General features: G+C 42.6%; 2 protein-coding genes across 3 annotated transcripts in view; one reads left to right on the forward strand and one right to left on the reverse strand.

Moving 5' to 3' along the window:
- Nucleotides 1-3,518, forward strand: part of LOC138980183 (uncharacterized protein C2orf50-like) — a 62,872-nt gene extending 59,354 nt beyond the window's left edge. For both annotated transcript variants that reach the window (XM_070353019.1, XM_070353018.1), the window contains exon 4: nt 1,135-3,518. In XM_070353019.1, coding sequence (XP_070209120.1) covers nt 1,135-1,326 — 192 coding nt within the window. In that variant the 3' untranslated portion in view covers nt 1,327-3,518. The remainder of the gene's footprint in view (nt 1-1,134) is intronic.
- LOC138979525 (zinc metalloproteinase dpy-31-like) overlaps nt 3,188-19,786 on the reverse strand; it is a 23,107-nt gene continuing 6,508 nt past the window's right edge. The window contains exons 4-14 of the mRNA XM_070352236.1: nt 19,336-19,539; nt 18,808-18,934; nt 17,005-17,139; nt 16,070-16,204; nt 14,752-14,965; nt 13,454-13,569; nt 12,167-12,320; nt 11,365-11,453; nt 10,678-10,900; nt 8,035-8,157; nt 3,188-7,854 (exon numbers count right to left, since the gene is read on the reverse strand). Of these exons, the coding sequence (XP_070208337.1) occupies nt 7,767-7,854; nt 8,035-8,157; nt 10,678-10,900; nt 11,365-11,453; nt 12,167-12,320; nt 13,454-13,569; nt 14,752-14,965; nt 16,070-16,204; nt 17,005-17,139; nt 18,808-18,934; nt 19,336-19,539 (1,608 nt within the window). The 3' untranslated portion in view covers nt 3,188-7,766. The remainder of the gene's footprint in view (nt 7,855-8,034; nt 8,158-10,677; nt 10,901-11,364; nt 11,454-12,166; nt 12,321-13,453; nt 13,570-14,751; nt 14,966-16,069; nt 16,205-17,004; nt 17,140-18,807; nt 18,935-19,335; nt 19,540-19,786) is intronic.

Raw genomic sequence — 19,786 nt, forward strand, 5'->3', positions numbered from 1 at the left:
TTAACTAACTCATTCACCCTGATCACTCACTCATCCTGTTCTATTGTAGTTGTGCTAAGTTTGCGGTTTGCAGACTTTATTCTTTTTCCCAAATTTCTGTCCTCATGGCATCAAGTGGTTTTGTTTATAAATACCCCCCTCCCCCCTCCACACACACTTCATACAGATGTGGTATAATTGACGAGAACGGCGGAATCAAAAGTGCACAAAGACGGAGAGAGTGACGCTAAGGCGGAAGCTTCCCAAAATGGCGGACGCGTTCTGTTAGGGTTAGAAACGTGACGTCATCGCTCGGAGCCTATAGGTCCAAATTGTACCGCCATACCTTTGATACATGGAATGAAAAATAATTTACAGTCCGGAATTAAATCTATCTTTTTACGCAAAAATGTTGCTTTCATGTCGTTGCTTCCTAGTTTTAATTGTTCATAAACTTTGCGAGGAGAAAGAGCCCGACGTTCCTGGCCTACCCTTTCCAATACAGTGCCCGGTGTGCGAATGTAGGAATCCTGCCTGATCTTCGCATTACCATGCCGTAGTATTATATTGATGAACTTTCCGCTGTTTGCGCCGTTTTCGGTAAATAGGCCGAGACTTGAAAATGCTGTGTGGTCCTGCCCCCCCCCCCCCCCCCCCCCCCCCCCCCCCCCCCCTCTCCCTGCAAATTTTATTTTCTTCCGCAACCCGGCTCCAAAGCGCCACTAATAGTCAGAACGTTGACCCTGGGCGTTAAATGGAAGAAGAAGAAGAAGGTACACCGGCTGGATCGGGTATTTCCGTAAACGCAGCCTCGGGTGTCAATGACAACAAACACGGACTCGGCATCGAGTGCATTTTCACTCGTAGCGAACATGAGCATTTCGATCGGGGTTTGTTTTTCGACTTTGCAACTCCCATTCCATTCATTGCAGACCTTGTCCGCCTTGTACGAATATGTATCGGTCAGTTGACCACCAAAACGTAAAAAACGTATCGGTCCATCGACCGGACAAGGCTGGGTCCAACGCGTCAAATCAGAAAGGAATGCGTCGGAGACCGAAGACCGAGGTCTGGCAACAACACAGAGTAGGCCCATAAGGTGGGGTTTTTTCCGAAGATTGTGTTTTATAAAATGTTAATATTTTCTGTTATCAGGGTCAGCCTATCGAGAAGCCCGAGCTGCCAGAGAAAGTGAACATGTTCTCGGAAGATGTACCCAACACCAACTCTGGAAACTACGGGAGCCGTCTCAACACAGACGCAGGCCGCACCATGCGCAATCTCGAACTCAAATTCTACAACGATCGGCGGCGACAGAAACTCGACTCCGAGATGGTCTGCTATTAATGACGTCATCCCACCTGACGTCATCGTCACAGAGTTGCGTCATCGTGGGCTTACTGCTTCGTCCTGCTCAGTCTGACGTCATCATGTTAGGTCATCCTGGAGTTTTGACTGTTGGTTTTGATGTCATCATGCAGCTCTTGAGTGACACCAGTGTGACTGTGTGTGTGTTTGGTGAGGGAGAGTGGAGCCAGGGTAGTGCGGACATGTGTGTGAGAATATGAATATATAATTATGTGCGTGTATGCATGCGGGCGCGTTTGCTTGTGATAAGCAATTCCCGATTGAATGACAGCATGACAGGAATGCAGTCATGGTTAGAATCTGATGACGTTTCTCTGCATGAGCCAGACCAGTTGTGAAGGTGACTCGCCGCACAGCTTAGCAGAAATCATGAACTTTAACCACTACCAGCATTTCTGTTTATACTGTAGAACTATATATGCCACGGTACGTGTGGCTTGATTTGGATCGTTGTTGGGGCGTAGGTGTATATACGGATTACAGGCGAAGAAATATAATTATAGCAGGCGGTTTTTTGTTTATGTCTCATTAATTGTATGACCTAACAGGCAAGTTTGTCTCAAGGGCTTGTCTCAAACCAGGATATTGGCTCAAATCTCTCTCAGGCTGGCCGAAATCACATATCTGTTTTGTCGGATAAAGTTGGAAAGAAAACAAGCCAGTCGCTTTTTTTTTTATTTTTTACATTTAGTCTTTTGACTAAATGTTTTAACATAGAGGGGGAATCGAGACGAGGGTCGTGGTGTATGTGTGTGTGTCTGTCTGTGCGTGTGTGTGTGTAGAGCGATTCAGACCAAACTACTGGACCGATCTTTATGAAATTTATTTGACATGAGAGTCCCTGGGAATGATATCCTCGGTTTTTTTTCTCATTTTTTTCGATAAATACCTCTGATGACGTCATATCCGGCTTTTTGTAAAAGTTGAGGCGGCACTGTCACACCCTCATTTTTCAATCAAATTGATTGAAATTATTGTAAAGTAATCTTCGACGAAGGCCGGACATCAGTATTGCATTTCAGCTTGGTGGCTTAAAGATTAATTAATGACTTTGGTCATTAAAAATATGAAAATTGTAATAATTCTTTTTTCATATAAAACTATCCAAATTTACGTTCATCTTATTCTACATCATTTCCTGATTCCAAAAGCATATAAATATGCTATATTTGGATTAAAAACAAGCTCTGAAAATTAAAAATAATGATCAAAATTAAATTTCCGAAATCGATTTAAAAACACTTTCATCTTATTCCTTGTCGGTTCCTGATTCCACAAACGTATAGATATGATATGTTTGGATTAAAAACACGCTCAGAAAGTTAAAACGAAGAGAGGTACAGAAAAGCGTGCCATGCAGCACAGCGAAACCACTACCGCGCTGAACAGACTCGTCAGTTTCACTCCGTTTTGCACAAGCGGCGGACAACGGTCATTGTGAAAAAATGCAGTGCGTTCAGTTTCATTCTGTGAGTTCCACAGCTTGACTAAATGTAGTAATTTCGCCTTACGCGACTTTTGTTGTTGTTGCACCGTGAGTTCAAGTTCTGGTTGAACTAGCGGGAGCAAGGGTCAAAGAGATTTATTTTTTTCTGATTTCACGCTAATAGAGGTAAATAACTGACCTTGCAACAGAAAACGCAGGAACGTTTGTGAAAAGCTAGTTACTCAATGCTGTGATATAGCTGTAATATACAGTGCGTGTGATGTCGCGTGTATTCTGCAAGACATTCAGATGAGCGTTTTAACTTCAACAGAAGTTATTTTTGTTATAATTAGATTAGGATCTTTTGTCTCACTCGAAAAGGCGAGAGGTGGTAGTTGATTGTTTTCTTTTACATCGACTTTGGTACTCTATTCTTGTTATATGTTAAAGTATTCTTTGACGTGAACTGAACGTTTACATAGAAGCAGCGAGCACATGTACATACTATGACAGATAAAGAAAGACATGCATAGTGCACACACAGACAGACAGACCGACAAAAGCAAACAAGCATGCACGCAGTCTGCTGTTTACGACAGTTGGTAATAGCCACACAAGAATACATTTGCACAGGATTGTTTTATTTGTTCCTTGATACACGATAATATAAACTCGTAAAATGTCTGTATTTTGCATAACGAATGGATTAGAAACACAAGTAAACACACGCGTTCTAAACAACAAATCGGAAGTGTTCTTTTTGCATCACTCTGTGTGTGTGTGTGAGTGTGTGTGTGTGCGTGCGTGTGTGTGTGTGTGTGCGTGCGTGTGTGTGTGTGTGTGTGTGTGTGTGTATGCGTGTGTGTATGCGTGTGTATGTGTGTGTGTGTGTGTGTGTGTGTATGTTTGTGAAGAAAAACAAAAACAACAACAAGCCAACAAACACATACAAAACACGATGCACATGTTCCTAACCGTAGCGATAACCAACCAGACTTGTTTATGCATGATTATTTCCTGTGTGTAAACCGACATTTGGTGCTAACAACTTTGTGTGAAAATGAACAGCACACACCACACTACCAATCACACAAACTACTTTCATATGTGCAGCATATGATTCGTGATTGACATACTGGTGAAACAATGAAAGCACAGCATTATTTCGAAGTATTTTTTTATGAATGGTCATTGGTATAAGTACGCATATACTATTTACTATTTACAATCAGTTAAAATCAACAATAACGTCAGCCAGCAACAACAACGAAGCAAAAAACAAGAAAGAAAAACATGTACAAGTTCACAATATACATTCGTCAGTATGCTTCTTGATCAAACAATATTTGATAGACACTGCTCAGCAGACACAACCAGAGCAAAACAAACAAGTCGCGTAAGGCGAAATTACTACATTTAGTCAAGCTGTGGAACTCACAGAATGAAACTGAACGTAGTCTGCCGCTAGTGCAAAAGGCAGTTAAAGTGACGAGCCTGTGTGGCGCGGTAGCGGTTGCGCTGTGCTTCATAGCACGCTTTACTGCACCTCTCTTCGTTTTAACTTTCTGAGCGTGTTTTTAATCCAAACATGTCATATCTATATGTTTTTGGAATCAGGAACCGACAAGGAATAAGATAAATTGTTTTTAAATTGATTTCGAAAATTTAATTTTGATCATAATTTTTATATTTTTAATTTTCAGAGCTTGTTTTTAATCCAAATATAACATATTTATATGTTTTTGGAATCAGAAAATGATGAAAAATAAGATAAACGTAAATTTGGATCGTTTTATAAAATTTTTTTTTTTTTTTTTTTTTTACAATTTTCAGATCTTTAATGACCAAAGTTTAATCCACCAAGCTGAAATGCAATACCGAAGTCCGGTCTTCGTCGAAGATTGCTTGGCCAAAATTTCAATCAATTTGATTGAAAAATGAGGGTGTGACAGTGCCGCCTCAACTTTCACAAAAAGCCGGATATGACGTCATCAAAGACATTTATCGAAAAAAAGAAAAACATTTCCGGGGATATCATTCCCATGAACTCTCATGTAAAATTTCATAAAGATCGGTCCAGTAGTTTAGTCTGAATCGCTCCACACACACACACGCACAGACAGACAGACAGACACACACACACACACACACATACACCACGACCCTCGTCTCGATTCCCCCTCTACGTTATAAAACATTTAGTCAAAACTTGACTAAATGTAATAAAAAAGGGTTTTGGTTGTTAATCCTAATAGGTCTTACAATACAGGGCGAAAATGAAAATGCACCCGAGAGCTAAATATAGACTGTAGACAAAATCATTACAACAAATCAACGAACGTAGTTTTGTTCCTACCTACAATCTTTGTAGTTTTCCGCCGGCGAAGGATGAGATAAAACAGATATTATCTAGAATAGGAAAACTGCTACAATGTATAATGGGGGGGGGGGGGGGGGGTGTAATTGCCATTGTGTGAACCCACTTCTACCGACAAGACTATATCTTTTCGGCATTTTAAAATGGTAAAGTGTACTGTTATTAAAAATGAAACGTGTCTTTCTTTAGAAGAAGTCACCCGGATTTGTTTAATTCAATATTTTTGTTTGTTTTCGTTCTGTTTTAGAGTGATTAACAGAAAGGGTCCCACAAGGTGATCAAAAAGACGGTTTTAAATTGGAGCTGCTCGCGGGGTCATGTGTCATGCCATGCCGGTGTCACCATTTCATCTTTCGCCTGTGTACATATTTCCCCCTCGACATATACTCAAGACTGAAATGTTGTTTCCTGGTAATATTAAGAAGTGAAATTATTTATGGACGAAAAGCATGTCAGTTTCTTGCATGTGAGGAAAATTGGTGGTAAAATTTAATAGATTTCACCCCCCAAATCGAATTCTTCGAAAACGTGTACTGAGTGGTTACGTCCCTTGAGTTAGAAGGAAAACATTTTAGGATGAATCAAATTTCTAAGTTAAATAAAACAAATAGGTTGGACAAATTTGGCCCCATGAATGTAAGGTACACAAGGTCGCTCATCAGTACTATCGAAGGGTGTTTTTTTGTTCAGTGTAGAGTTTATACTAGATCAACGAGGCCGAGAAGCGAAATATCAACACGGCGAAAGATGAAAACGTCACACCGGCAGGACTGAAGTCACGAACCGTGTTTACGTCGCTTTTCAGCCAATATACCCGCAAATTACTGGGTAAGTCCATGAGAGGTGGCATAGGACAAATGTCCTGGACAATGCAAAAGTGATAGGACATTAATTTAACTTGACGAGTTTCTTTTTCGGGAAAAAACCCGCTTGGACCATTCAGAGTTGCGACCCTTGGAAGCTCTTCTGTATACGAAAAAAAAAATAAAAAGCACATAAAGTCTCCCCAAGTTTCGTCTGCTTGGAGAGACACATCGCTTCGCCGGCAAAACATCGATAAAATAGCAAATCAAACTGCTGTAAATTGGAAAGTACTGACAATGTCCGGATCAAATGAAAGCATAAATGGACAATGACCACTTTGTGACAAAGACAAGAGGAAAAATGTATAGGACATTTGGAAAAAATATCCGTGTATGTCCGATGTCCGACGTGGATGTGAACACCTGGGCATATTTCCTTACTAGATACACATCCAAGCAAAATGCTGACCTCGGCTCTAAATCTTGTTAGTCTATTGTCGTACAACAATAGTCCCATTTGGGAAAATATGCGGTTTATTGGAACACATGTTGCAGCAAGATGACACAGTTGTTACTAACTTGTTACAACAAATCAGCGTGAGTTTTTCCCCTTGCTTCATATGATTGTTGAAGAGCTCTTGTTTGGGCAGCTGCTGTGACCATGGTGTCTATGTCTCTCGCTCCCGCCAGAGACATAGATAGATTTAAGTTTAGCAAAGCAGATTGTATTGGCTATTAAACTAGCCTAAACTTACTCCTGGCTAAGTGTCTTTGTCTCAGAGTAATTTGTACACTTGAGTTTCACACACGTACATCTTGAGTATGCACTACGATTCAGCATACATATCATATAATGTCCTAGCAAACTCGTATTGGTTGTCCCAAAATGTCTTTCAAGCTTTCTAGTGCGCAAAATGGGTACATAATATATATTATAGTCATTTCAGAGTTGAAATAAGCATGTGGGTAGTTTACGCAACAGAATCCGCTTGAAAAAAAAGTAAATTTCCCTGTTGCAGATCCGTGATAACCTCTCGCTTTCACAGTTGCTGTTGAATCAAGCGGCATGGTCCGTCGCACTTTGTCGACACATCAGCCGCCCGTATAGCAAAACTTGCGACAAATGCGAGAAGTGCCGCTGTAAAACTGCGACACGGCAGAACAGTCTTGTTATTAAACTTTGGGTGGAACCTCCGTTCCAACAGACGCATCATTCATCGCAGCACAGTTGTAAGCCATGAAACAAAGAGTGATGTAATTTGCCTCAAGGCTGAACCGGAGCGCTGCAGTATCGAACAATTATTCAGATACAATTTAGCCACGCGAAATTTGACAAACTTGCCTTCGGGACATTTTACCAGAGGGCTAATACAAATGTGTTCACAAAAACAATACCTTGAGGTACGTTTTTAAACACGTTAATACCATCGAGGATTCAAGTTTCACGAGTGCTTTGCAGTTTGTCGGTGCTTTGTCGAATAATCAATTGATCGGTCCGAAAAAAAGGGCACGAACGTCATCTGCAGTATGCCTGACAACAGACACTATCTAGCAGTAAAATGTGACCGGCACTCATGTCTCGTGCTATGACGTCACCGCACTTGCTGATTAGATTTTCATCAAGAAATTCAGAGAATCACACTTTCTGCGTAAATGATGTATCGTCTGCAGTATGTCTGAGTACAGACAATATCTTGCAGGAAAATGTAACTGGCACTCATATCTCCTACTATGACGTCACCGCACTTGCTGATTAGATTTTCATTCAGGAAATCAGGGAAGCACATTTTCTGAGTAACTAAGGCGAGAACTTTCATCGACGCTGAGGAACGCACTTTCCAGCCAGCTCTGTGTAACCAGGGCAACACAACGTGTAGCACGGGCCCGTCTCTGTTACTCGTCTGCAAAATAAAGATATTTAGTTAAAAAAAACCAGTCGAAATGACAAAGAATGTCGAGAATAAAATGTGTCTTGATAACTTGGTGATATTAGCAATAGAAAAGTACTTGTAAGGTCGAGCCAGCAGGCTGTGCATGTATCGGTATTGTACGTCATTAAACCAAAGGTTAAAGTTAATTACCTGTAACATTTTCCCCAGCCACAGTAGTAGTCCTTGACGCGAGTCTTGGTACACATGTAAACAACCAGGTCAGGGCAGGGGAAGGTGTTGCACGCTCGGCTCTCCTCCTGACGCGCCTTACCACTGCAACGTCATCAAGAATGACGTCATATCCTCATTGTAAGACATGTTATTTATTTCTACTTATTCCCCCCTCTGCTTCTTTACCTCTGTAAACTTGTAGAGCTAGTTATTTTTCGATAATGACCCAGCAACCAAACAAATAACGAGCCAGCAACAGCCTGAATCCTCGATAGTGCAATGGGTTGAGAAGCTGTTCTGTTTTGGTACTACTTTTGCGACTGAAAAGTTCCGAACGCTCTATACGTACGAAATATACATCTCTGGAGCAAACAATACAAACATACCGCATTTAAATTAACAACTACAGGCCTGAACACATGAATCTTCATATACAATCCATGAGTTAGGTTGTTTTCTGAATCTAGATCTGCCGTGCACACACCGTTCATCACAAGCAAATTCCCAAGGCAAGTAACTCATACTCTTGCCGACAAGAGTAGTTCCCCTTCTTTTAACGCAGTTTCTTCGACAACACTGACTGCAATCCGACGGTCAGTTTTCAACAACATTTCATTTTATAAACAGATCACACGCAACCAAATGCACACATCTCATCAATTTAAACAACATAAAGCGGTTTCATACACTATTTTCCCCAGAAAACTGAACTTCATACAGTAATTAACGTTGGAACACGGGTGCAAAAGTTCGTCTGCTAGTCCCATTTGACGAAAGAACATTATCCTGAACGATACTAAAACATAAACAGAACACACAATATCTGCCTTTACCGCCACAGCAGAATAACAGCATATCTGTGTACTTGATTTTAGTCTAAAACAGGGAAACTGACAAGAAGTGTTAACAGAATGGAATGATTTGCACGGAACTATACAACCGCGCATTAATCGATCGCCTGCGCAGGTTGACTGGTTGAGTGATTCGGATTCGATCAAACTTTCGCACAAAAACTCCTGTTTTCTTTGAATAACTGAAGAAAGGAGGAATAAAGAGGTTACACACCTCGTCTCAGTGATTATTAAAAATAATGGTCTCAGTTCGCGGTCATGAAAAAGCTCGCTGAAGCTCGCATTTTTCATGATCCGCCAACTTCGACCATTATTTTTAATAATCACTGAGACTCGGCATGTAACCTCTACTTCTTTAAATGCACTCATAGAAAACTAACTTCGCAGATATTGGAACGTTTTAATTTTAACAAAACAAGAATGTTTAAAACTAAAACGTTCCAATACCGTCACTGTTCTGGGTTTTTTTACTACTGATTTTGGAACATTAGCAATCTATCTGGTTTTAGATTACTTCTAACCTAGCAGGATTAGATGATGTGTTGAATCGATCTCTCTCAGTTCGCAGACTTTCAAAACAGAAAGGCAACTGCTTCCTGAATGAATCATGATGTGAGATTACTCAACTGTCTCTATATATATGCACATCAGTTAATTAGGACACAAAATTTATCTTTCTTCTCGTTAAAACCACCATGTAAACAACCACAGATCTGTTCGGGCTGGTACATGGGAAACTAGCACCCGCTTCCACTAGGACGCGTACACCCAATCAGCAGCCTGCTTGCTTTTTGTGCAAGATCGGTTTTCTTTTGCTGAATTAATGTCAAAACCTGACAAGGGAAACAACCGTTGTATTTTTCACTTTGCATTGCAGCAAGATGATTGCCTCCCCTGGAGATCATTTTTCTCAGTTTTGGTCCAATTGTTATACCTTGTATGTTATTATTATGGGGGCCAGGAGGCCCCCATTCATACGGTTAGTTTCGAGGTTGACCATGGGCAGCGCCATTTTGTTGTGAAATACGTCATCAGTTTGTGTACACAGGAAGTTGTGACATCCGTCACCCATGCTATGGGAGGAGTGAGGGCAACATTGTTCATCAGTAGAAAGTTGTGAAATCCGTCGTGACTCACTTTTTTCTCCAATGTTCCAAATCATACGTTGTTTTGCTCCCACCAAGACTGCAGGTCTTGGCAAACGCGTGACGTAAAAACTAGATTTGATGACGTTACCCGTACACGTTCCCGTACACGTGCTGAAAAGTGCCACATCTAGATCTTGCTAATGAGTGCCTGCCGACACCAGTTGATCATGTTTAAAATCAAGGATAAGCCACAAATTGTTTAAAAAAATTCTTCAGCTTTAAGGGGGGCTTAGCCCCCCAGACCCCCCAACGGGGCGTTGCCCCTGAACCTCACCCTCTACCGACCCCTGGACCCCAGGTTGTAACCCCCCCCCCTCCTTCTGGCTTAACTGCTCCGCCCCTGTCTTATCTTATTTTATGCGAGATAGGCAGGACCTACCGCAACGTCTGCAGAGGAAGGTCAGAAGCTGCCTCTTTTTCTTTCGGGCTTGCTCTGCACTTATTACTACACTGATGTCAGAATAAAAATAAAAACGTACTGTAAATGTAACGTTTCACAGTTGTTCTGTCAGTAATGAAACGTTCCAATAACCTACAATGCTTGTTTTTTTATTCTGAATTTTGGAACGTTAGCAGTCCATCTGTTTTTGAATTTGTGTTTACACTCATGTCATTCAACTTACCCACACCGTGTAGGGATGTCACAAGTCCGCTGACGTGTCTGCTCACCACAACCGCCACAGGAGCGGGAGCAAGCTGCCCATGGCGACCAGGCAGACCACGTGCTGTCTGCATCCTGTCCAATGTCAGTGTTTCCGCTCGGCTGCTCGGGCTTCTGGGATGGGGTCAAAGGTCGCACGGCTACTGTGCTAGTATTCGACGTAATTGCTGTGAACATGGATCGTACTAAGCAAGATTACAAATGTCGAGAACCTAGCATTTTGTCATCATCTTCGTCGTTGTCGTCAATGTCAGCATAACCTTCGTCGTCATGGTCAGTTCATTATCATCAACATCATCATCATCATCATCATCATCATCACCATCATCATCATCATCATCATCGTCGTCGTCGTCGTCGTCGTCGTCACCGGCGTCAATCTGTACATCACCGATGTCATCAGCATATCCGGCGATCATCGTATTCATGATCGTCAGAGTCATACCTCGATCTTTACTCAAAATCTTCGTCGTCAATATTCATCGCCGCCGTCATTGCATTTTGTTGTTGTGAGAAATGAACACATTCACTTGCGTGAGCACAGAGCATGGTCTGTCGATCTGTCTGTCTCTAGTATATTCGTGCGTGTGTACGAGCGTACCAGTGTATATATCTGTGTCATATGTGTGCTCGTGCGTCTATAACTTACGTTGGCAGAAACCATTGACTACATGGAAGCCGTCACAGCAGTATTCCACTTCTGACGCGCACACAGCAAGACGGCTCTTTTCCTTAGTCCTGAAAAAAACACAAAAGAAAAGCAGAAAACTACATTATTTTCTTCCTCCATGAACAGGATTTTGACGAAGAGAACAGTAGCTTAAAAAGTCTACTTTTACCCAGTCAGACAGGAGACAAAACATGCGACGTATTTTGTGCTGTTGTATGTCCTAGCAAACAAATCTGGCTTAGACCATTAAGGCTGTCCTTATTTGAGTTCGAAGTCCACTTCGCAAACACTTCGCGTTCACTTCGCGAAGTCCTTTTTACCTAAAACTCAGTGACCAACAAAGCTTCGTGAAGAAGACCTCGAGAAGTCGATCGACTTCGCCCAATTAAATTAGCCCGAAGTCGTTTTACCGAAAATTCAGTGTCAAAGCTTCGTGCAGCGAGCTTCGTGAAATAGACTTCGCGAAGTCGTCTTCGCCCATTTCTTCTTCTTCTTCTTCTTCGTCGTTCGCTCAGACACCAACTCCGGAGGCCCTGGTGAAGGCTGCTGTACGCCGGAGGCTCTCCATGGGTCCATAGAGTTTGTCCCTCATCGGTGTGTCAGCAGGCCAGGTCTCTGCTCGCAAGTTTTGGTGTGTTGGACAGTCCTGCAGGAAGTGTTCCACTGTCATTGGAGATGTGCCACAGGGGCACGATGCAGAATGTCTTCGCCCATTTAATACCAGGCTTTACCAACGTTTCCTACGCCCCTATTGTAGCCTATATCAAAACTTTTTACTTACACCCAAGTGTTGCAATCCGGTGACGTCTTCCTGAAGTAGACAGGACAGGTGACGTATTCCGAGCTGTTCCACGTCTTGACGCACTGTCTCTCCTCTCTCTTCCTGCAAGCGGGCTGCGGGGAGGTCCCTGTCTGTTGGCAGCCCCCGCACGGCTCTGAAAATACAGTTAGAGAGGTCTAAAATATTCGTCGTCTTGTAATTTTGGCGTAACTCGATTCTTGGCGATGTTGATGTTTTAGACTAAGTAAACCATTTTCAATGAGAAATATTTTCTACAAATACGATGGAAAAAACATGATTTAACATTATTGTATCTTTCTATCCTTCGCAATTTGATGTTTTTGTGCATTAGACTAAGTAACTCATTCTCAATGAGAAATATTCTCTACAAATACGACGGAAAATAAATGATTTAACATTTTGTTTAATCGTTCTATCCATACCTGGTACAAATATATAAACACTATTTCATAATAAAAATAATCTGTTTTGGCTTTCTGCTGAAAAACTGTCTAAAATGACTTTTTGAGGATGAAAGTCGCTTGTTCATTTCAATGCTTGTTATTCTCTCAGGTGCCAGGAGAAAGGTTCCGTACAACTCTCGCTTACTCAATTACACAGGTCGTATGCATAATGAGCGATTACTTTCCTTTGGTTATTTGATATCTTAACAACGCTCTGCCTCATTTCGTTTAAGATTTTGTCTCAATTGGGTTACGCCAAAATTCCATGACGACGTCGATAAAGATTGATGTGGGTATCTGCAATATGGCGAGGAAGATATTATTGGAAAGGTTACAACTAGGTCCTAAACTGGACACGAAGGACGATCACTGATGTCAAGGGAAAGTAGAACAAGGTGTGTGTCAAATAAGAGGAAAAACAAAAGGAGAGACAGAGAGCAAGAGGGAGAAAGAGAGAGAGGGGGAGAGATAGAGACAGAGGAGGAGACAGGGAGAAAGAATATGTGCGCGTCGATGTGTGTGTGTGTGTGTGAGAAAGAGAGATAGTGTGTGTATGTGTGTGTGTATGTGTGCGTGTATGTGTGTGTGAGAAAGAGAGAGAGAGAGAGAGCGCGTGTGGATGTGCATGAAAAAAACAGACAGATAGAGAGAGAGAGAGAGAGAGAGAGAGAGAGAGAGAGAGAGAGAGAGAGAGAGAGAGAGAGAGAGAGAGAGAGAGAGAGAGAGAGAGAGAGAGCGTGTGCGCGTGTGGGTGTGCATGAAAAAAACAGACAGAGAGAGAGAGAGAGAGAGAGAGAGAGAGCGTGGGGAGGGGGGGGCATACCTGCAGTGATGTCTGCCTGGAAACCTCCCTGGCCGCTGCGTCGAGTTCGAAACAAAATCAGCATACTGCTTCCACTTGATCGTAGCGCCCCTTTGGGTGGTAGGCCACAGCAGTACCTTTACACACACACACACACATACACACACACACCGTGCACACACACATACTCATATTCATCAGCAAAGTAGAGATTTCGGCCCACAATGCATGCAATAAACTTAAGAACAAACAGTCAAATAACACGAGTGCTGTTCTATGAGAAATAATCTGGTGGCCCTTAAGAAGATGGCGACATCCGTACTTGCCACAGAAGTAAAAGTCTAAAAGTAGCGAACGAGAAGAAGAAGACGAAGACAAGCACTTTCCCACGAGCGGTGGACTGACGATGCTTACTTACTTACTTACTTATGCCTTTGACCCCTTCCGGGGCATAGGCCGCCAACAAGAGCTCGCCATGCACTCCGATCCTGGGCCAATCTCTCCAGTTGTACTGACGATGCTACGAGTATACAATCTTGGTGAAGAAATGCAGTGCGTTCAGTTTCAGTTTCGTTCTGTGAGTTCGACGTCGACAGCTTGACTAAATGTTGTAGTTTTGCATTTCGCGACTTGTTTTTTCTTCTTTCGTCTTCGTCTTCTTCTTCTCGTTCGCTCCTTTTAGATTTTTACTTCTGTGGCAAGTACGGATATCGCCATCTTCTTAAGGGCCATCAGATTATTTCTCATAGAACAGCACTCGTGTTATTTGACTGTTTGTTCTTAAGTTTATTGCATGCATTGTGGGCCGAAATCGCTACTGTCGAAGATATCTTAACTAAAATTTCAATCAATTTGGTTAAAAAATGAGGGCGTGACAGTGCTGCCTCAACTTTCACAAAAAGCCGGATATGACGTCATCAAACACAATTATCGTAACAAAGTCTGGGGGTATTATGCCAAGGATATCTCATGTGAAGTTTCATAATAATCGTCCAGTAGTTTCCTCGGAAACGCTCTACACACACACACACACACACACACACACACACACACACACACACACACACACACACATACACCACGACCCTCGTCTCGATTCCCCGTCCATGTTAAAACATTTAGTCATTACTTGACTAAATGTAAAAAAGACAAACAGAGAAGCCAGCAAACAAACAAACATACAAATAAACAAACAAACAAACAAAACAAAACCAACTTTAACTTTTTAATTAATTAACAAATCATAAAAGCATTTTTATTCTTCAAAACAAGCCCTAATTTCTAGTGTTTGTGGGCAGATTTTGAAATAAACAACATACCTGGCACCAGTGTAGCCAAAACTGACGTTGTATTTAATCTCCAGGTAGTCTTCGCAGACGGTGGTTGGGTAAGGGCTACAGTCAGGATGGGTCATGAAGTCTCGGCCATTGACTTTTATCACCACCTGTAGGCCTGGTGTGGTCTGAAACATCCAATATTTTGTTTTTGTAGTGGTAACAGCGTATAAACAATCATGTCTCAAATAGGTCCAAGCTACCACAGGGGACGTTAAACTCCCAAAGTCAGTCCGTCAGTGGTAACGGCAAAGTGAGGTTGGTTGGTTATTATAAGATGTTTGGTGGCTTGTTGACAGACCAGCTTTTTTGTTGGTCCAAGGGGACCATATCGTCTTTTGTTTCATCTTTATCGACCAAGACCGAAGGCCGCGGTTGATAAATATGAGACAAAAGCCGGCGATATGCTCCCCGAGGACCAACAACAAAATGCTGGTCTGACAACAAGCTACCAAACATCGTTTTTGTCATCATTTTGGTTGTGCAACAAAATGCACAATAACCCACAGGGAGACGAATTTTTAGAATCCAACTCCGGGCCACAAAGCATCGTCACAGTAGCTCGAAATAACACGTCAAACTTGTATGTGACGTCAAAGGTAGCTTGTTGACGCTTTTCTTCCAGTCTGAAAATGTACAGAGCTGCGATCATACCTGTGAATTCAGTAAGTGTTGAGCATATTTCTTTTCTTTTAAGTGTTTATGACTTTTCGTTGTGGATTTTGCGATTACAGAGATAAGTTGCAAATTGACCATGAGTCGCCGCGGTAATTATCAACATTGATTGGGTCTTTGAGAGTGAATGCTTACGATCGTTGTCCTCGGAAACACAAATCCAAAGCCACGATGGTTCCACACATCAAACAATCAGCCTGATTGGCTTTTACTTTGACAATCCACGTTTCACATGAAAGCTCAAACCCATTCACCACCTCGAGTTATTGCATGGGGAACATGAGATTTATTTACCAGGTGTTTGTGAATGAAAACTCGTGAAAATGATGACAGTACTGTTTTCAATTGGGATTTTATTCTGAAGGATGAATGCCAGCATTTTACGCCTTCTGGCGACCAAAAAGCAAGGACGATGGCCTGCAATAAACGTGCTAGGTGCATCACATGCCAAAATGACCTGAAAGGCAACAAGAATACATCCGTCAGCTTTTCAAAGTAACACAAAATAGTATGACAGCCCCATACTTTGTATTGCAATCGAAACCAGCACTGGGTGTACTGACAGGTTCCGAGATATTTCTTTCCTATAGGATCACATAAAAAAAACTAATACAATACTATACATTGCCGGTAAACTCGAACACTCTCACCTGTATGAGCCAGGTGCACTGTACGTTGGCCGGGTACAACCAGGGGTGGGAGGGTGAGGAGATGGAATACTTCTGCCCAAGCTCAACGTTCAGGCGACCTCCGCAAATCATTCCTGGTAATTACATAGTAACAGACATAATAATTATTTAATCATAAACCGTCGAGCAAGGTTCAAGTTAAGGCCTAAAAAAAAATAGGTGTGGTTACGGTAACCCGACCTACCCTATTTTTAGGGGCCGACCCTATAACTTTTTATTACATTTGTCCAAAAAATAAAAAATAAAAATAAAAAAACGAGTGCAGAAAACGCAATGAAAGCGAAAGCGCCCGAGTCGCAGACTTATTTCCCTGTCAAGTAGGTTTAATTTGTACACATTAGAAAAACAAGTTTAAAAAAAAAAGTGATTGCCTGCCTTCCTACCCTATTTTTTGGGGCTATGTTACCGTAACCACACCTATTTTTTTTTGGCCTAAGCCATGAAACACTCATGTGCACGCACCTACACCAGGAAAGAGGGACACACACAAAATACACCAGAGTACTTACAGGCAGGCAAGACGGACTCACAGAGAAGTGACAGACAGACAGACATGTGGCAATACACAAAGAGGGACACACAAGCACAGACAGACAAAAACAGACAGACATACAGACAGACACACACACATACACACACACACACACACACACACTCACACACAAACACACATGCGAACACACATATACACACACATACCTCCACACACATACACTCCCTCACGTGTAAGCGCTCATAGACACACACACACACGCACAACTCCTCCCTCCAGCCCTCATCCTCTCCTCCCACCCCTCCCCCTCCCTCCCCCTACACACACAATCAACTGTCTTTCATTTTTGACAAAGAGTACTATAGTTACTGTGTGACCTACCCTGACTTAGTGCGGCCTGTTGACAGGTGGTACCGGTCAACCCAGACGGACAGCGACAGCGGTCACAACGTTTGGGGTCCGGGTAACCTTCGTGCTGACACGGACCGCTCACCGGACTGCTGCCCGCACACACGTCTGTACGCACAAAGTCATATGAGTAAGCACACACACACACACACACAAACACACATGTATACACACACATGTATAAACACAAACATGCACGCACGCACGCACGCATACACACACTTACTTTCTCTTGGGGTCAAATATTGGTACGAATAGTGTATAAAACCCTTAAAATCGGACAAGTCAGTTAAGCGCTTTCCCGCAAAACAGCAACCCAAAGCAAACCAAAACAAAGTAAGCTAACCAAAGCAACCGACCAGCCACCAAACCAAGACAAAGTAAGCTAACCAAACCAACCGACCAGCCACCAAACCAAGACAAAGTAAGCTAACCAAACCAACCGACCAGCCACCAAACCAAGACAAAGTAAGCTAACCAAACCAACCGACCAGCCACCAAACCAAGACAAAGTAAGCTAACCAAACCAACCGACCAGCCACCAAACCAAGACAAAGCAAGCTAACCAAACCAACCGACCAGCCACCAAACCAAGACAAAGTAAGCTAACCAAACCAACCGACCAGCCACCAAACCTAGACAAAGTAAGCTAACCAAAGCAACCGACCAGCCACCAAACCAAGACAAAGTAAGCTAACCAAAGCAACCGACCAGCCACCAAACCAAGACAAAGTAAGCTAACCAAACCAACCGACCAACCACCAAACCAAGACAAAGTAAGCTAACTAAACCAACCGACCAGCCACCAAACCAAGACAAAGTAAGCTAACCAAACCAACCGACCAGCCACCAAACCAAGACAAAGTAAGCTAACCAAACCAACCGACCAGCCACCAAACCTCGACAAAGTAAGCTAACCAAACCAACCGACCAGCCACCAAACCAAGACAAAGTAAGTTAACCAAACCAACCGACCAGCCACCAAACCAAGACAAAGTAAGCTAACCAAAGCAACCGACCAGCCACCAAAGCAAGACAAATTAAGCTAACCAAAGCAACCGACCAGCCACCAAACCAAGACAAAGTAAGCTAACCAAAGCAACCGACCAGCCACCAAACCAAGACAAATTAAGCTAACCAAAGCAACCGACCAGCCACCAAACCAAGACAAAGTAAGCTAACCAAACCAACCGACCAGCCACCAAACCAAGACAAAGTAAGCTAACCAAAGCAACCGACCAGCCACCAAACCAAGACAAAGTAAGCTAACCAAAGCAACCGACCAGCCACCAAACCAAGACAAAGTAAGCTAACCAAACCAACCGACCAGCCACCAAACCAAGACAAAGTAAGCTAACCAAGCCAACCGACCAGCCACCAAACCAAGACAAAGTAAGCTAACCAAAGCAACCGACCAGCCACCAAACCAAGACAAAGTAAGCTAACCAAACCAACCGACCAGCCACCAAACCAAGACAAAGTAAGCTAACCAAAGCAACCGACCAACCACCAAACCAAGACAAATTAAGCTAACCAAACCAACCGACCAGCCACCAAACCAAGACAAAGTAAGCTAACCAAACCAACCGACCAGCCACCAAACCAAGACAAAGTAAGCTAACCAAACCAACCGACCAGCCACCAAACCAAGACAAAGTAAGCTAACCAAACCAACCGACCAGCCACCAAACCAAAGACAACTTGTCATGCCCTGTAAAAACCAATGCAAGCCTAAGCGCTTAACTGCAATTACGTTGGTTAATTAACTGTGTATACCTGCACAGTATGCGAGGTTAGCCAGCTTGACGTCATAGAAGGACATCTCCAGCCGCTGACCCAACACACGTTGCAACCTTGAGTCCACTGCCTCCACTGTCACCTCACGACCGCTGCGCGAAAAATACTGCAAATGAAAAGAGCAATGGTTGGAGATGATTCTTTCAGTGTTCGGTTTCGACAAAACTCAGTTTTGCTAAGAGCTTCTTATATAGTCATGATAACAACAGATGTGTGGTGGCTTGTTGTCGGTCCGAGGGAAGCATAACGTCTTCTGCTTCATCTGTATCGACCGAGGACGCATACATATTTATCATACTCATAAGTGTTTTTGTTTTTTTGTGGTCCATTAGGAACAAAGAAAAATATTCTTTACATTGAGTACATCATTATATCAAACAAACAATTATTCAGTCATGTTGACAAGTGGAGTTTTTGTGATTCTTGTAAACATGTTGTTACTGAAAACATTGAACAAGGTCTGTATGACACAACAAAACAAGGATGATATAATACAATATCACACACCGTAGAGCCGTAGTGCATGATGGAACTGACGTCATAGGGCACGTTCATGTTGTCCAGCTCGCCCCACGACTCCACCTTAAAGTTGAACTCCTCTCCGAGTCTCACGTGCTCGGTGTGCACGCGGATAAAGTCCAGGCGGTCAGGACGAGAGTGCTCGTGCCAGAACCCTATGGCGTGTCCAAGTTCGTGTAGCAGTGTCCCAAACTGTACACAGAGCAGGCCAATATATTGTGTGAAAAGGGTGAATCTTCTACAGGGATCGAGTTTTCTATACTTAATGATATACGATACCGATACACATGCCCTCCTCTGACAAAACACAGTAAGTCCATTTTTGTCAAAAATGAGATTTTTATGTCATCATTATGACAACATCAGCGCGCATGTTTTCAGTAAAGTGTAAGTCTCAATGACGTTTAGTTCCTGAGATATCATAAAGTAAGTCCATTTA

Source organism: Littorina saxatilis, linkage group LG11, assembly GCF_037325665.1.
Source record: "Littorina saxatilis isolate snail1 linkage group LG11, US_GU_Lsax_2.0, whole genome shotgun sequence".
In the NCBI taxonomy this organism is placed as follows: Eukaryota; Metazoa; Mollusca; class Gastropoda; order Littorinimorpha; family Littorinidae; genus Littorina; species Littorina saxatilis.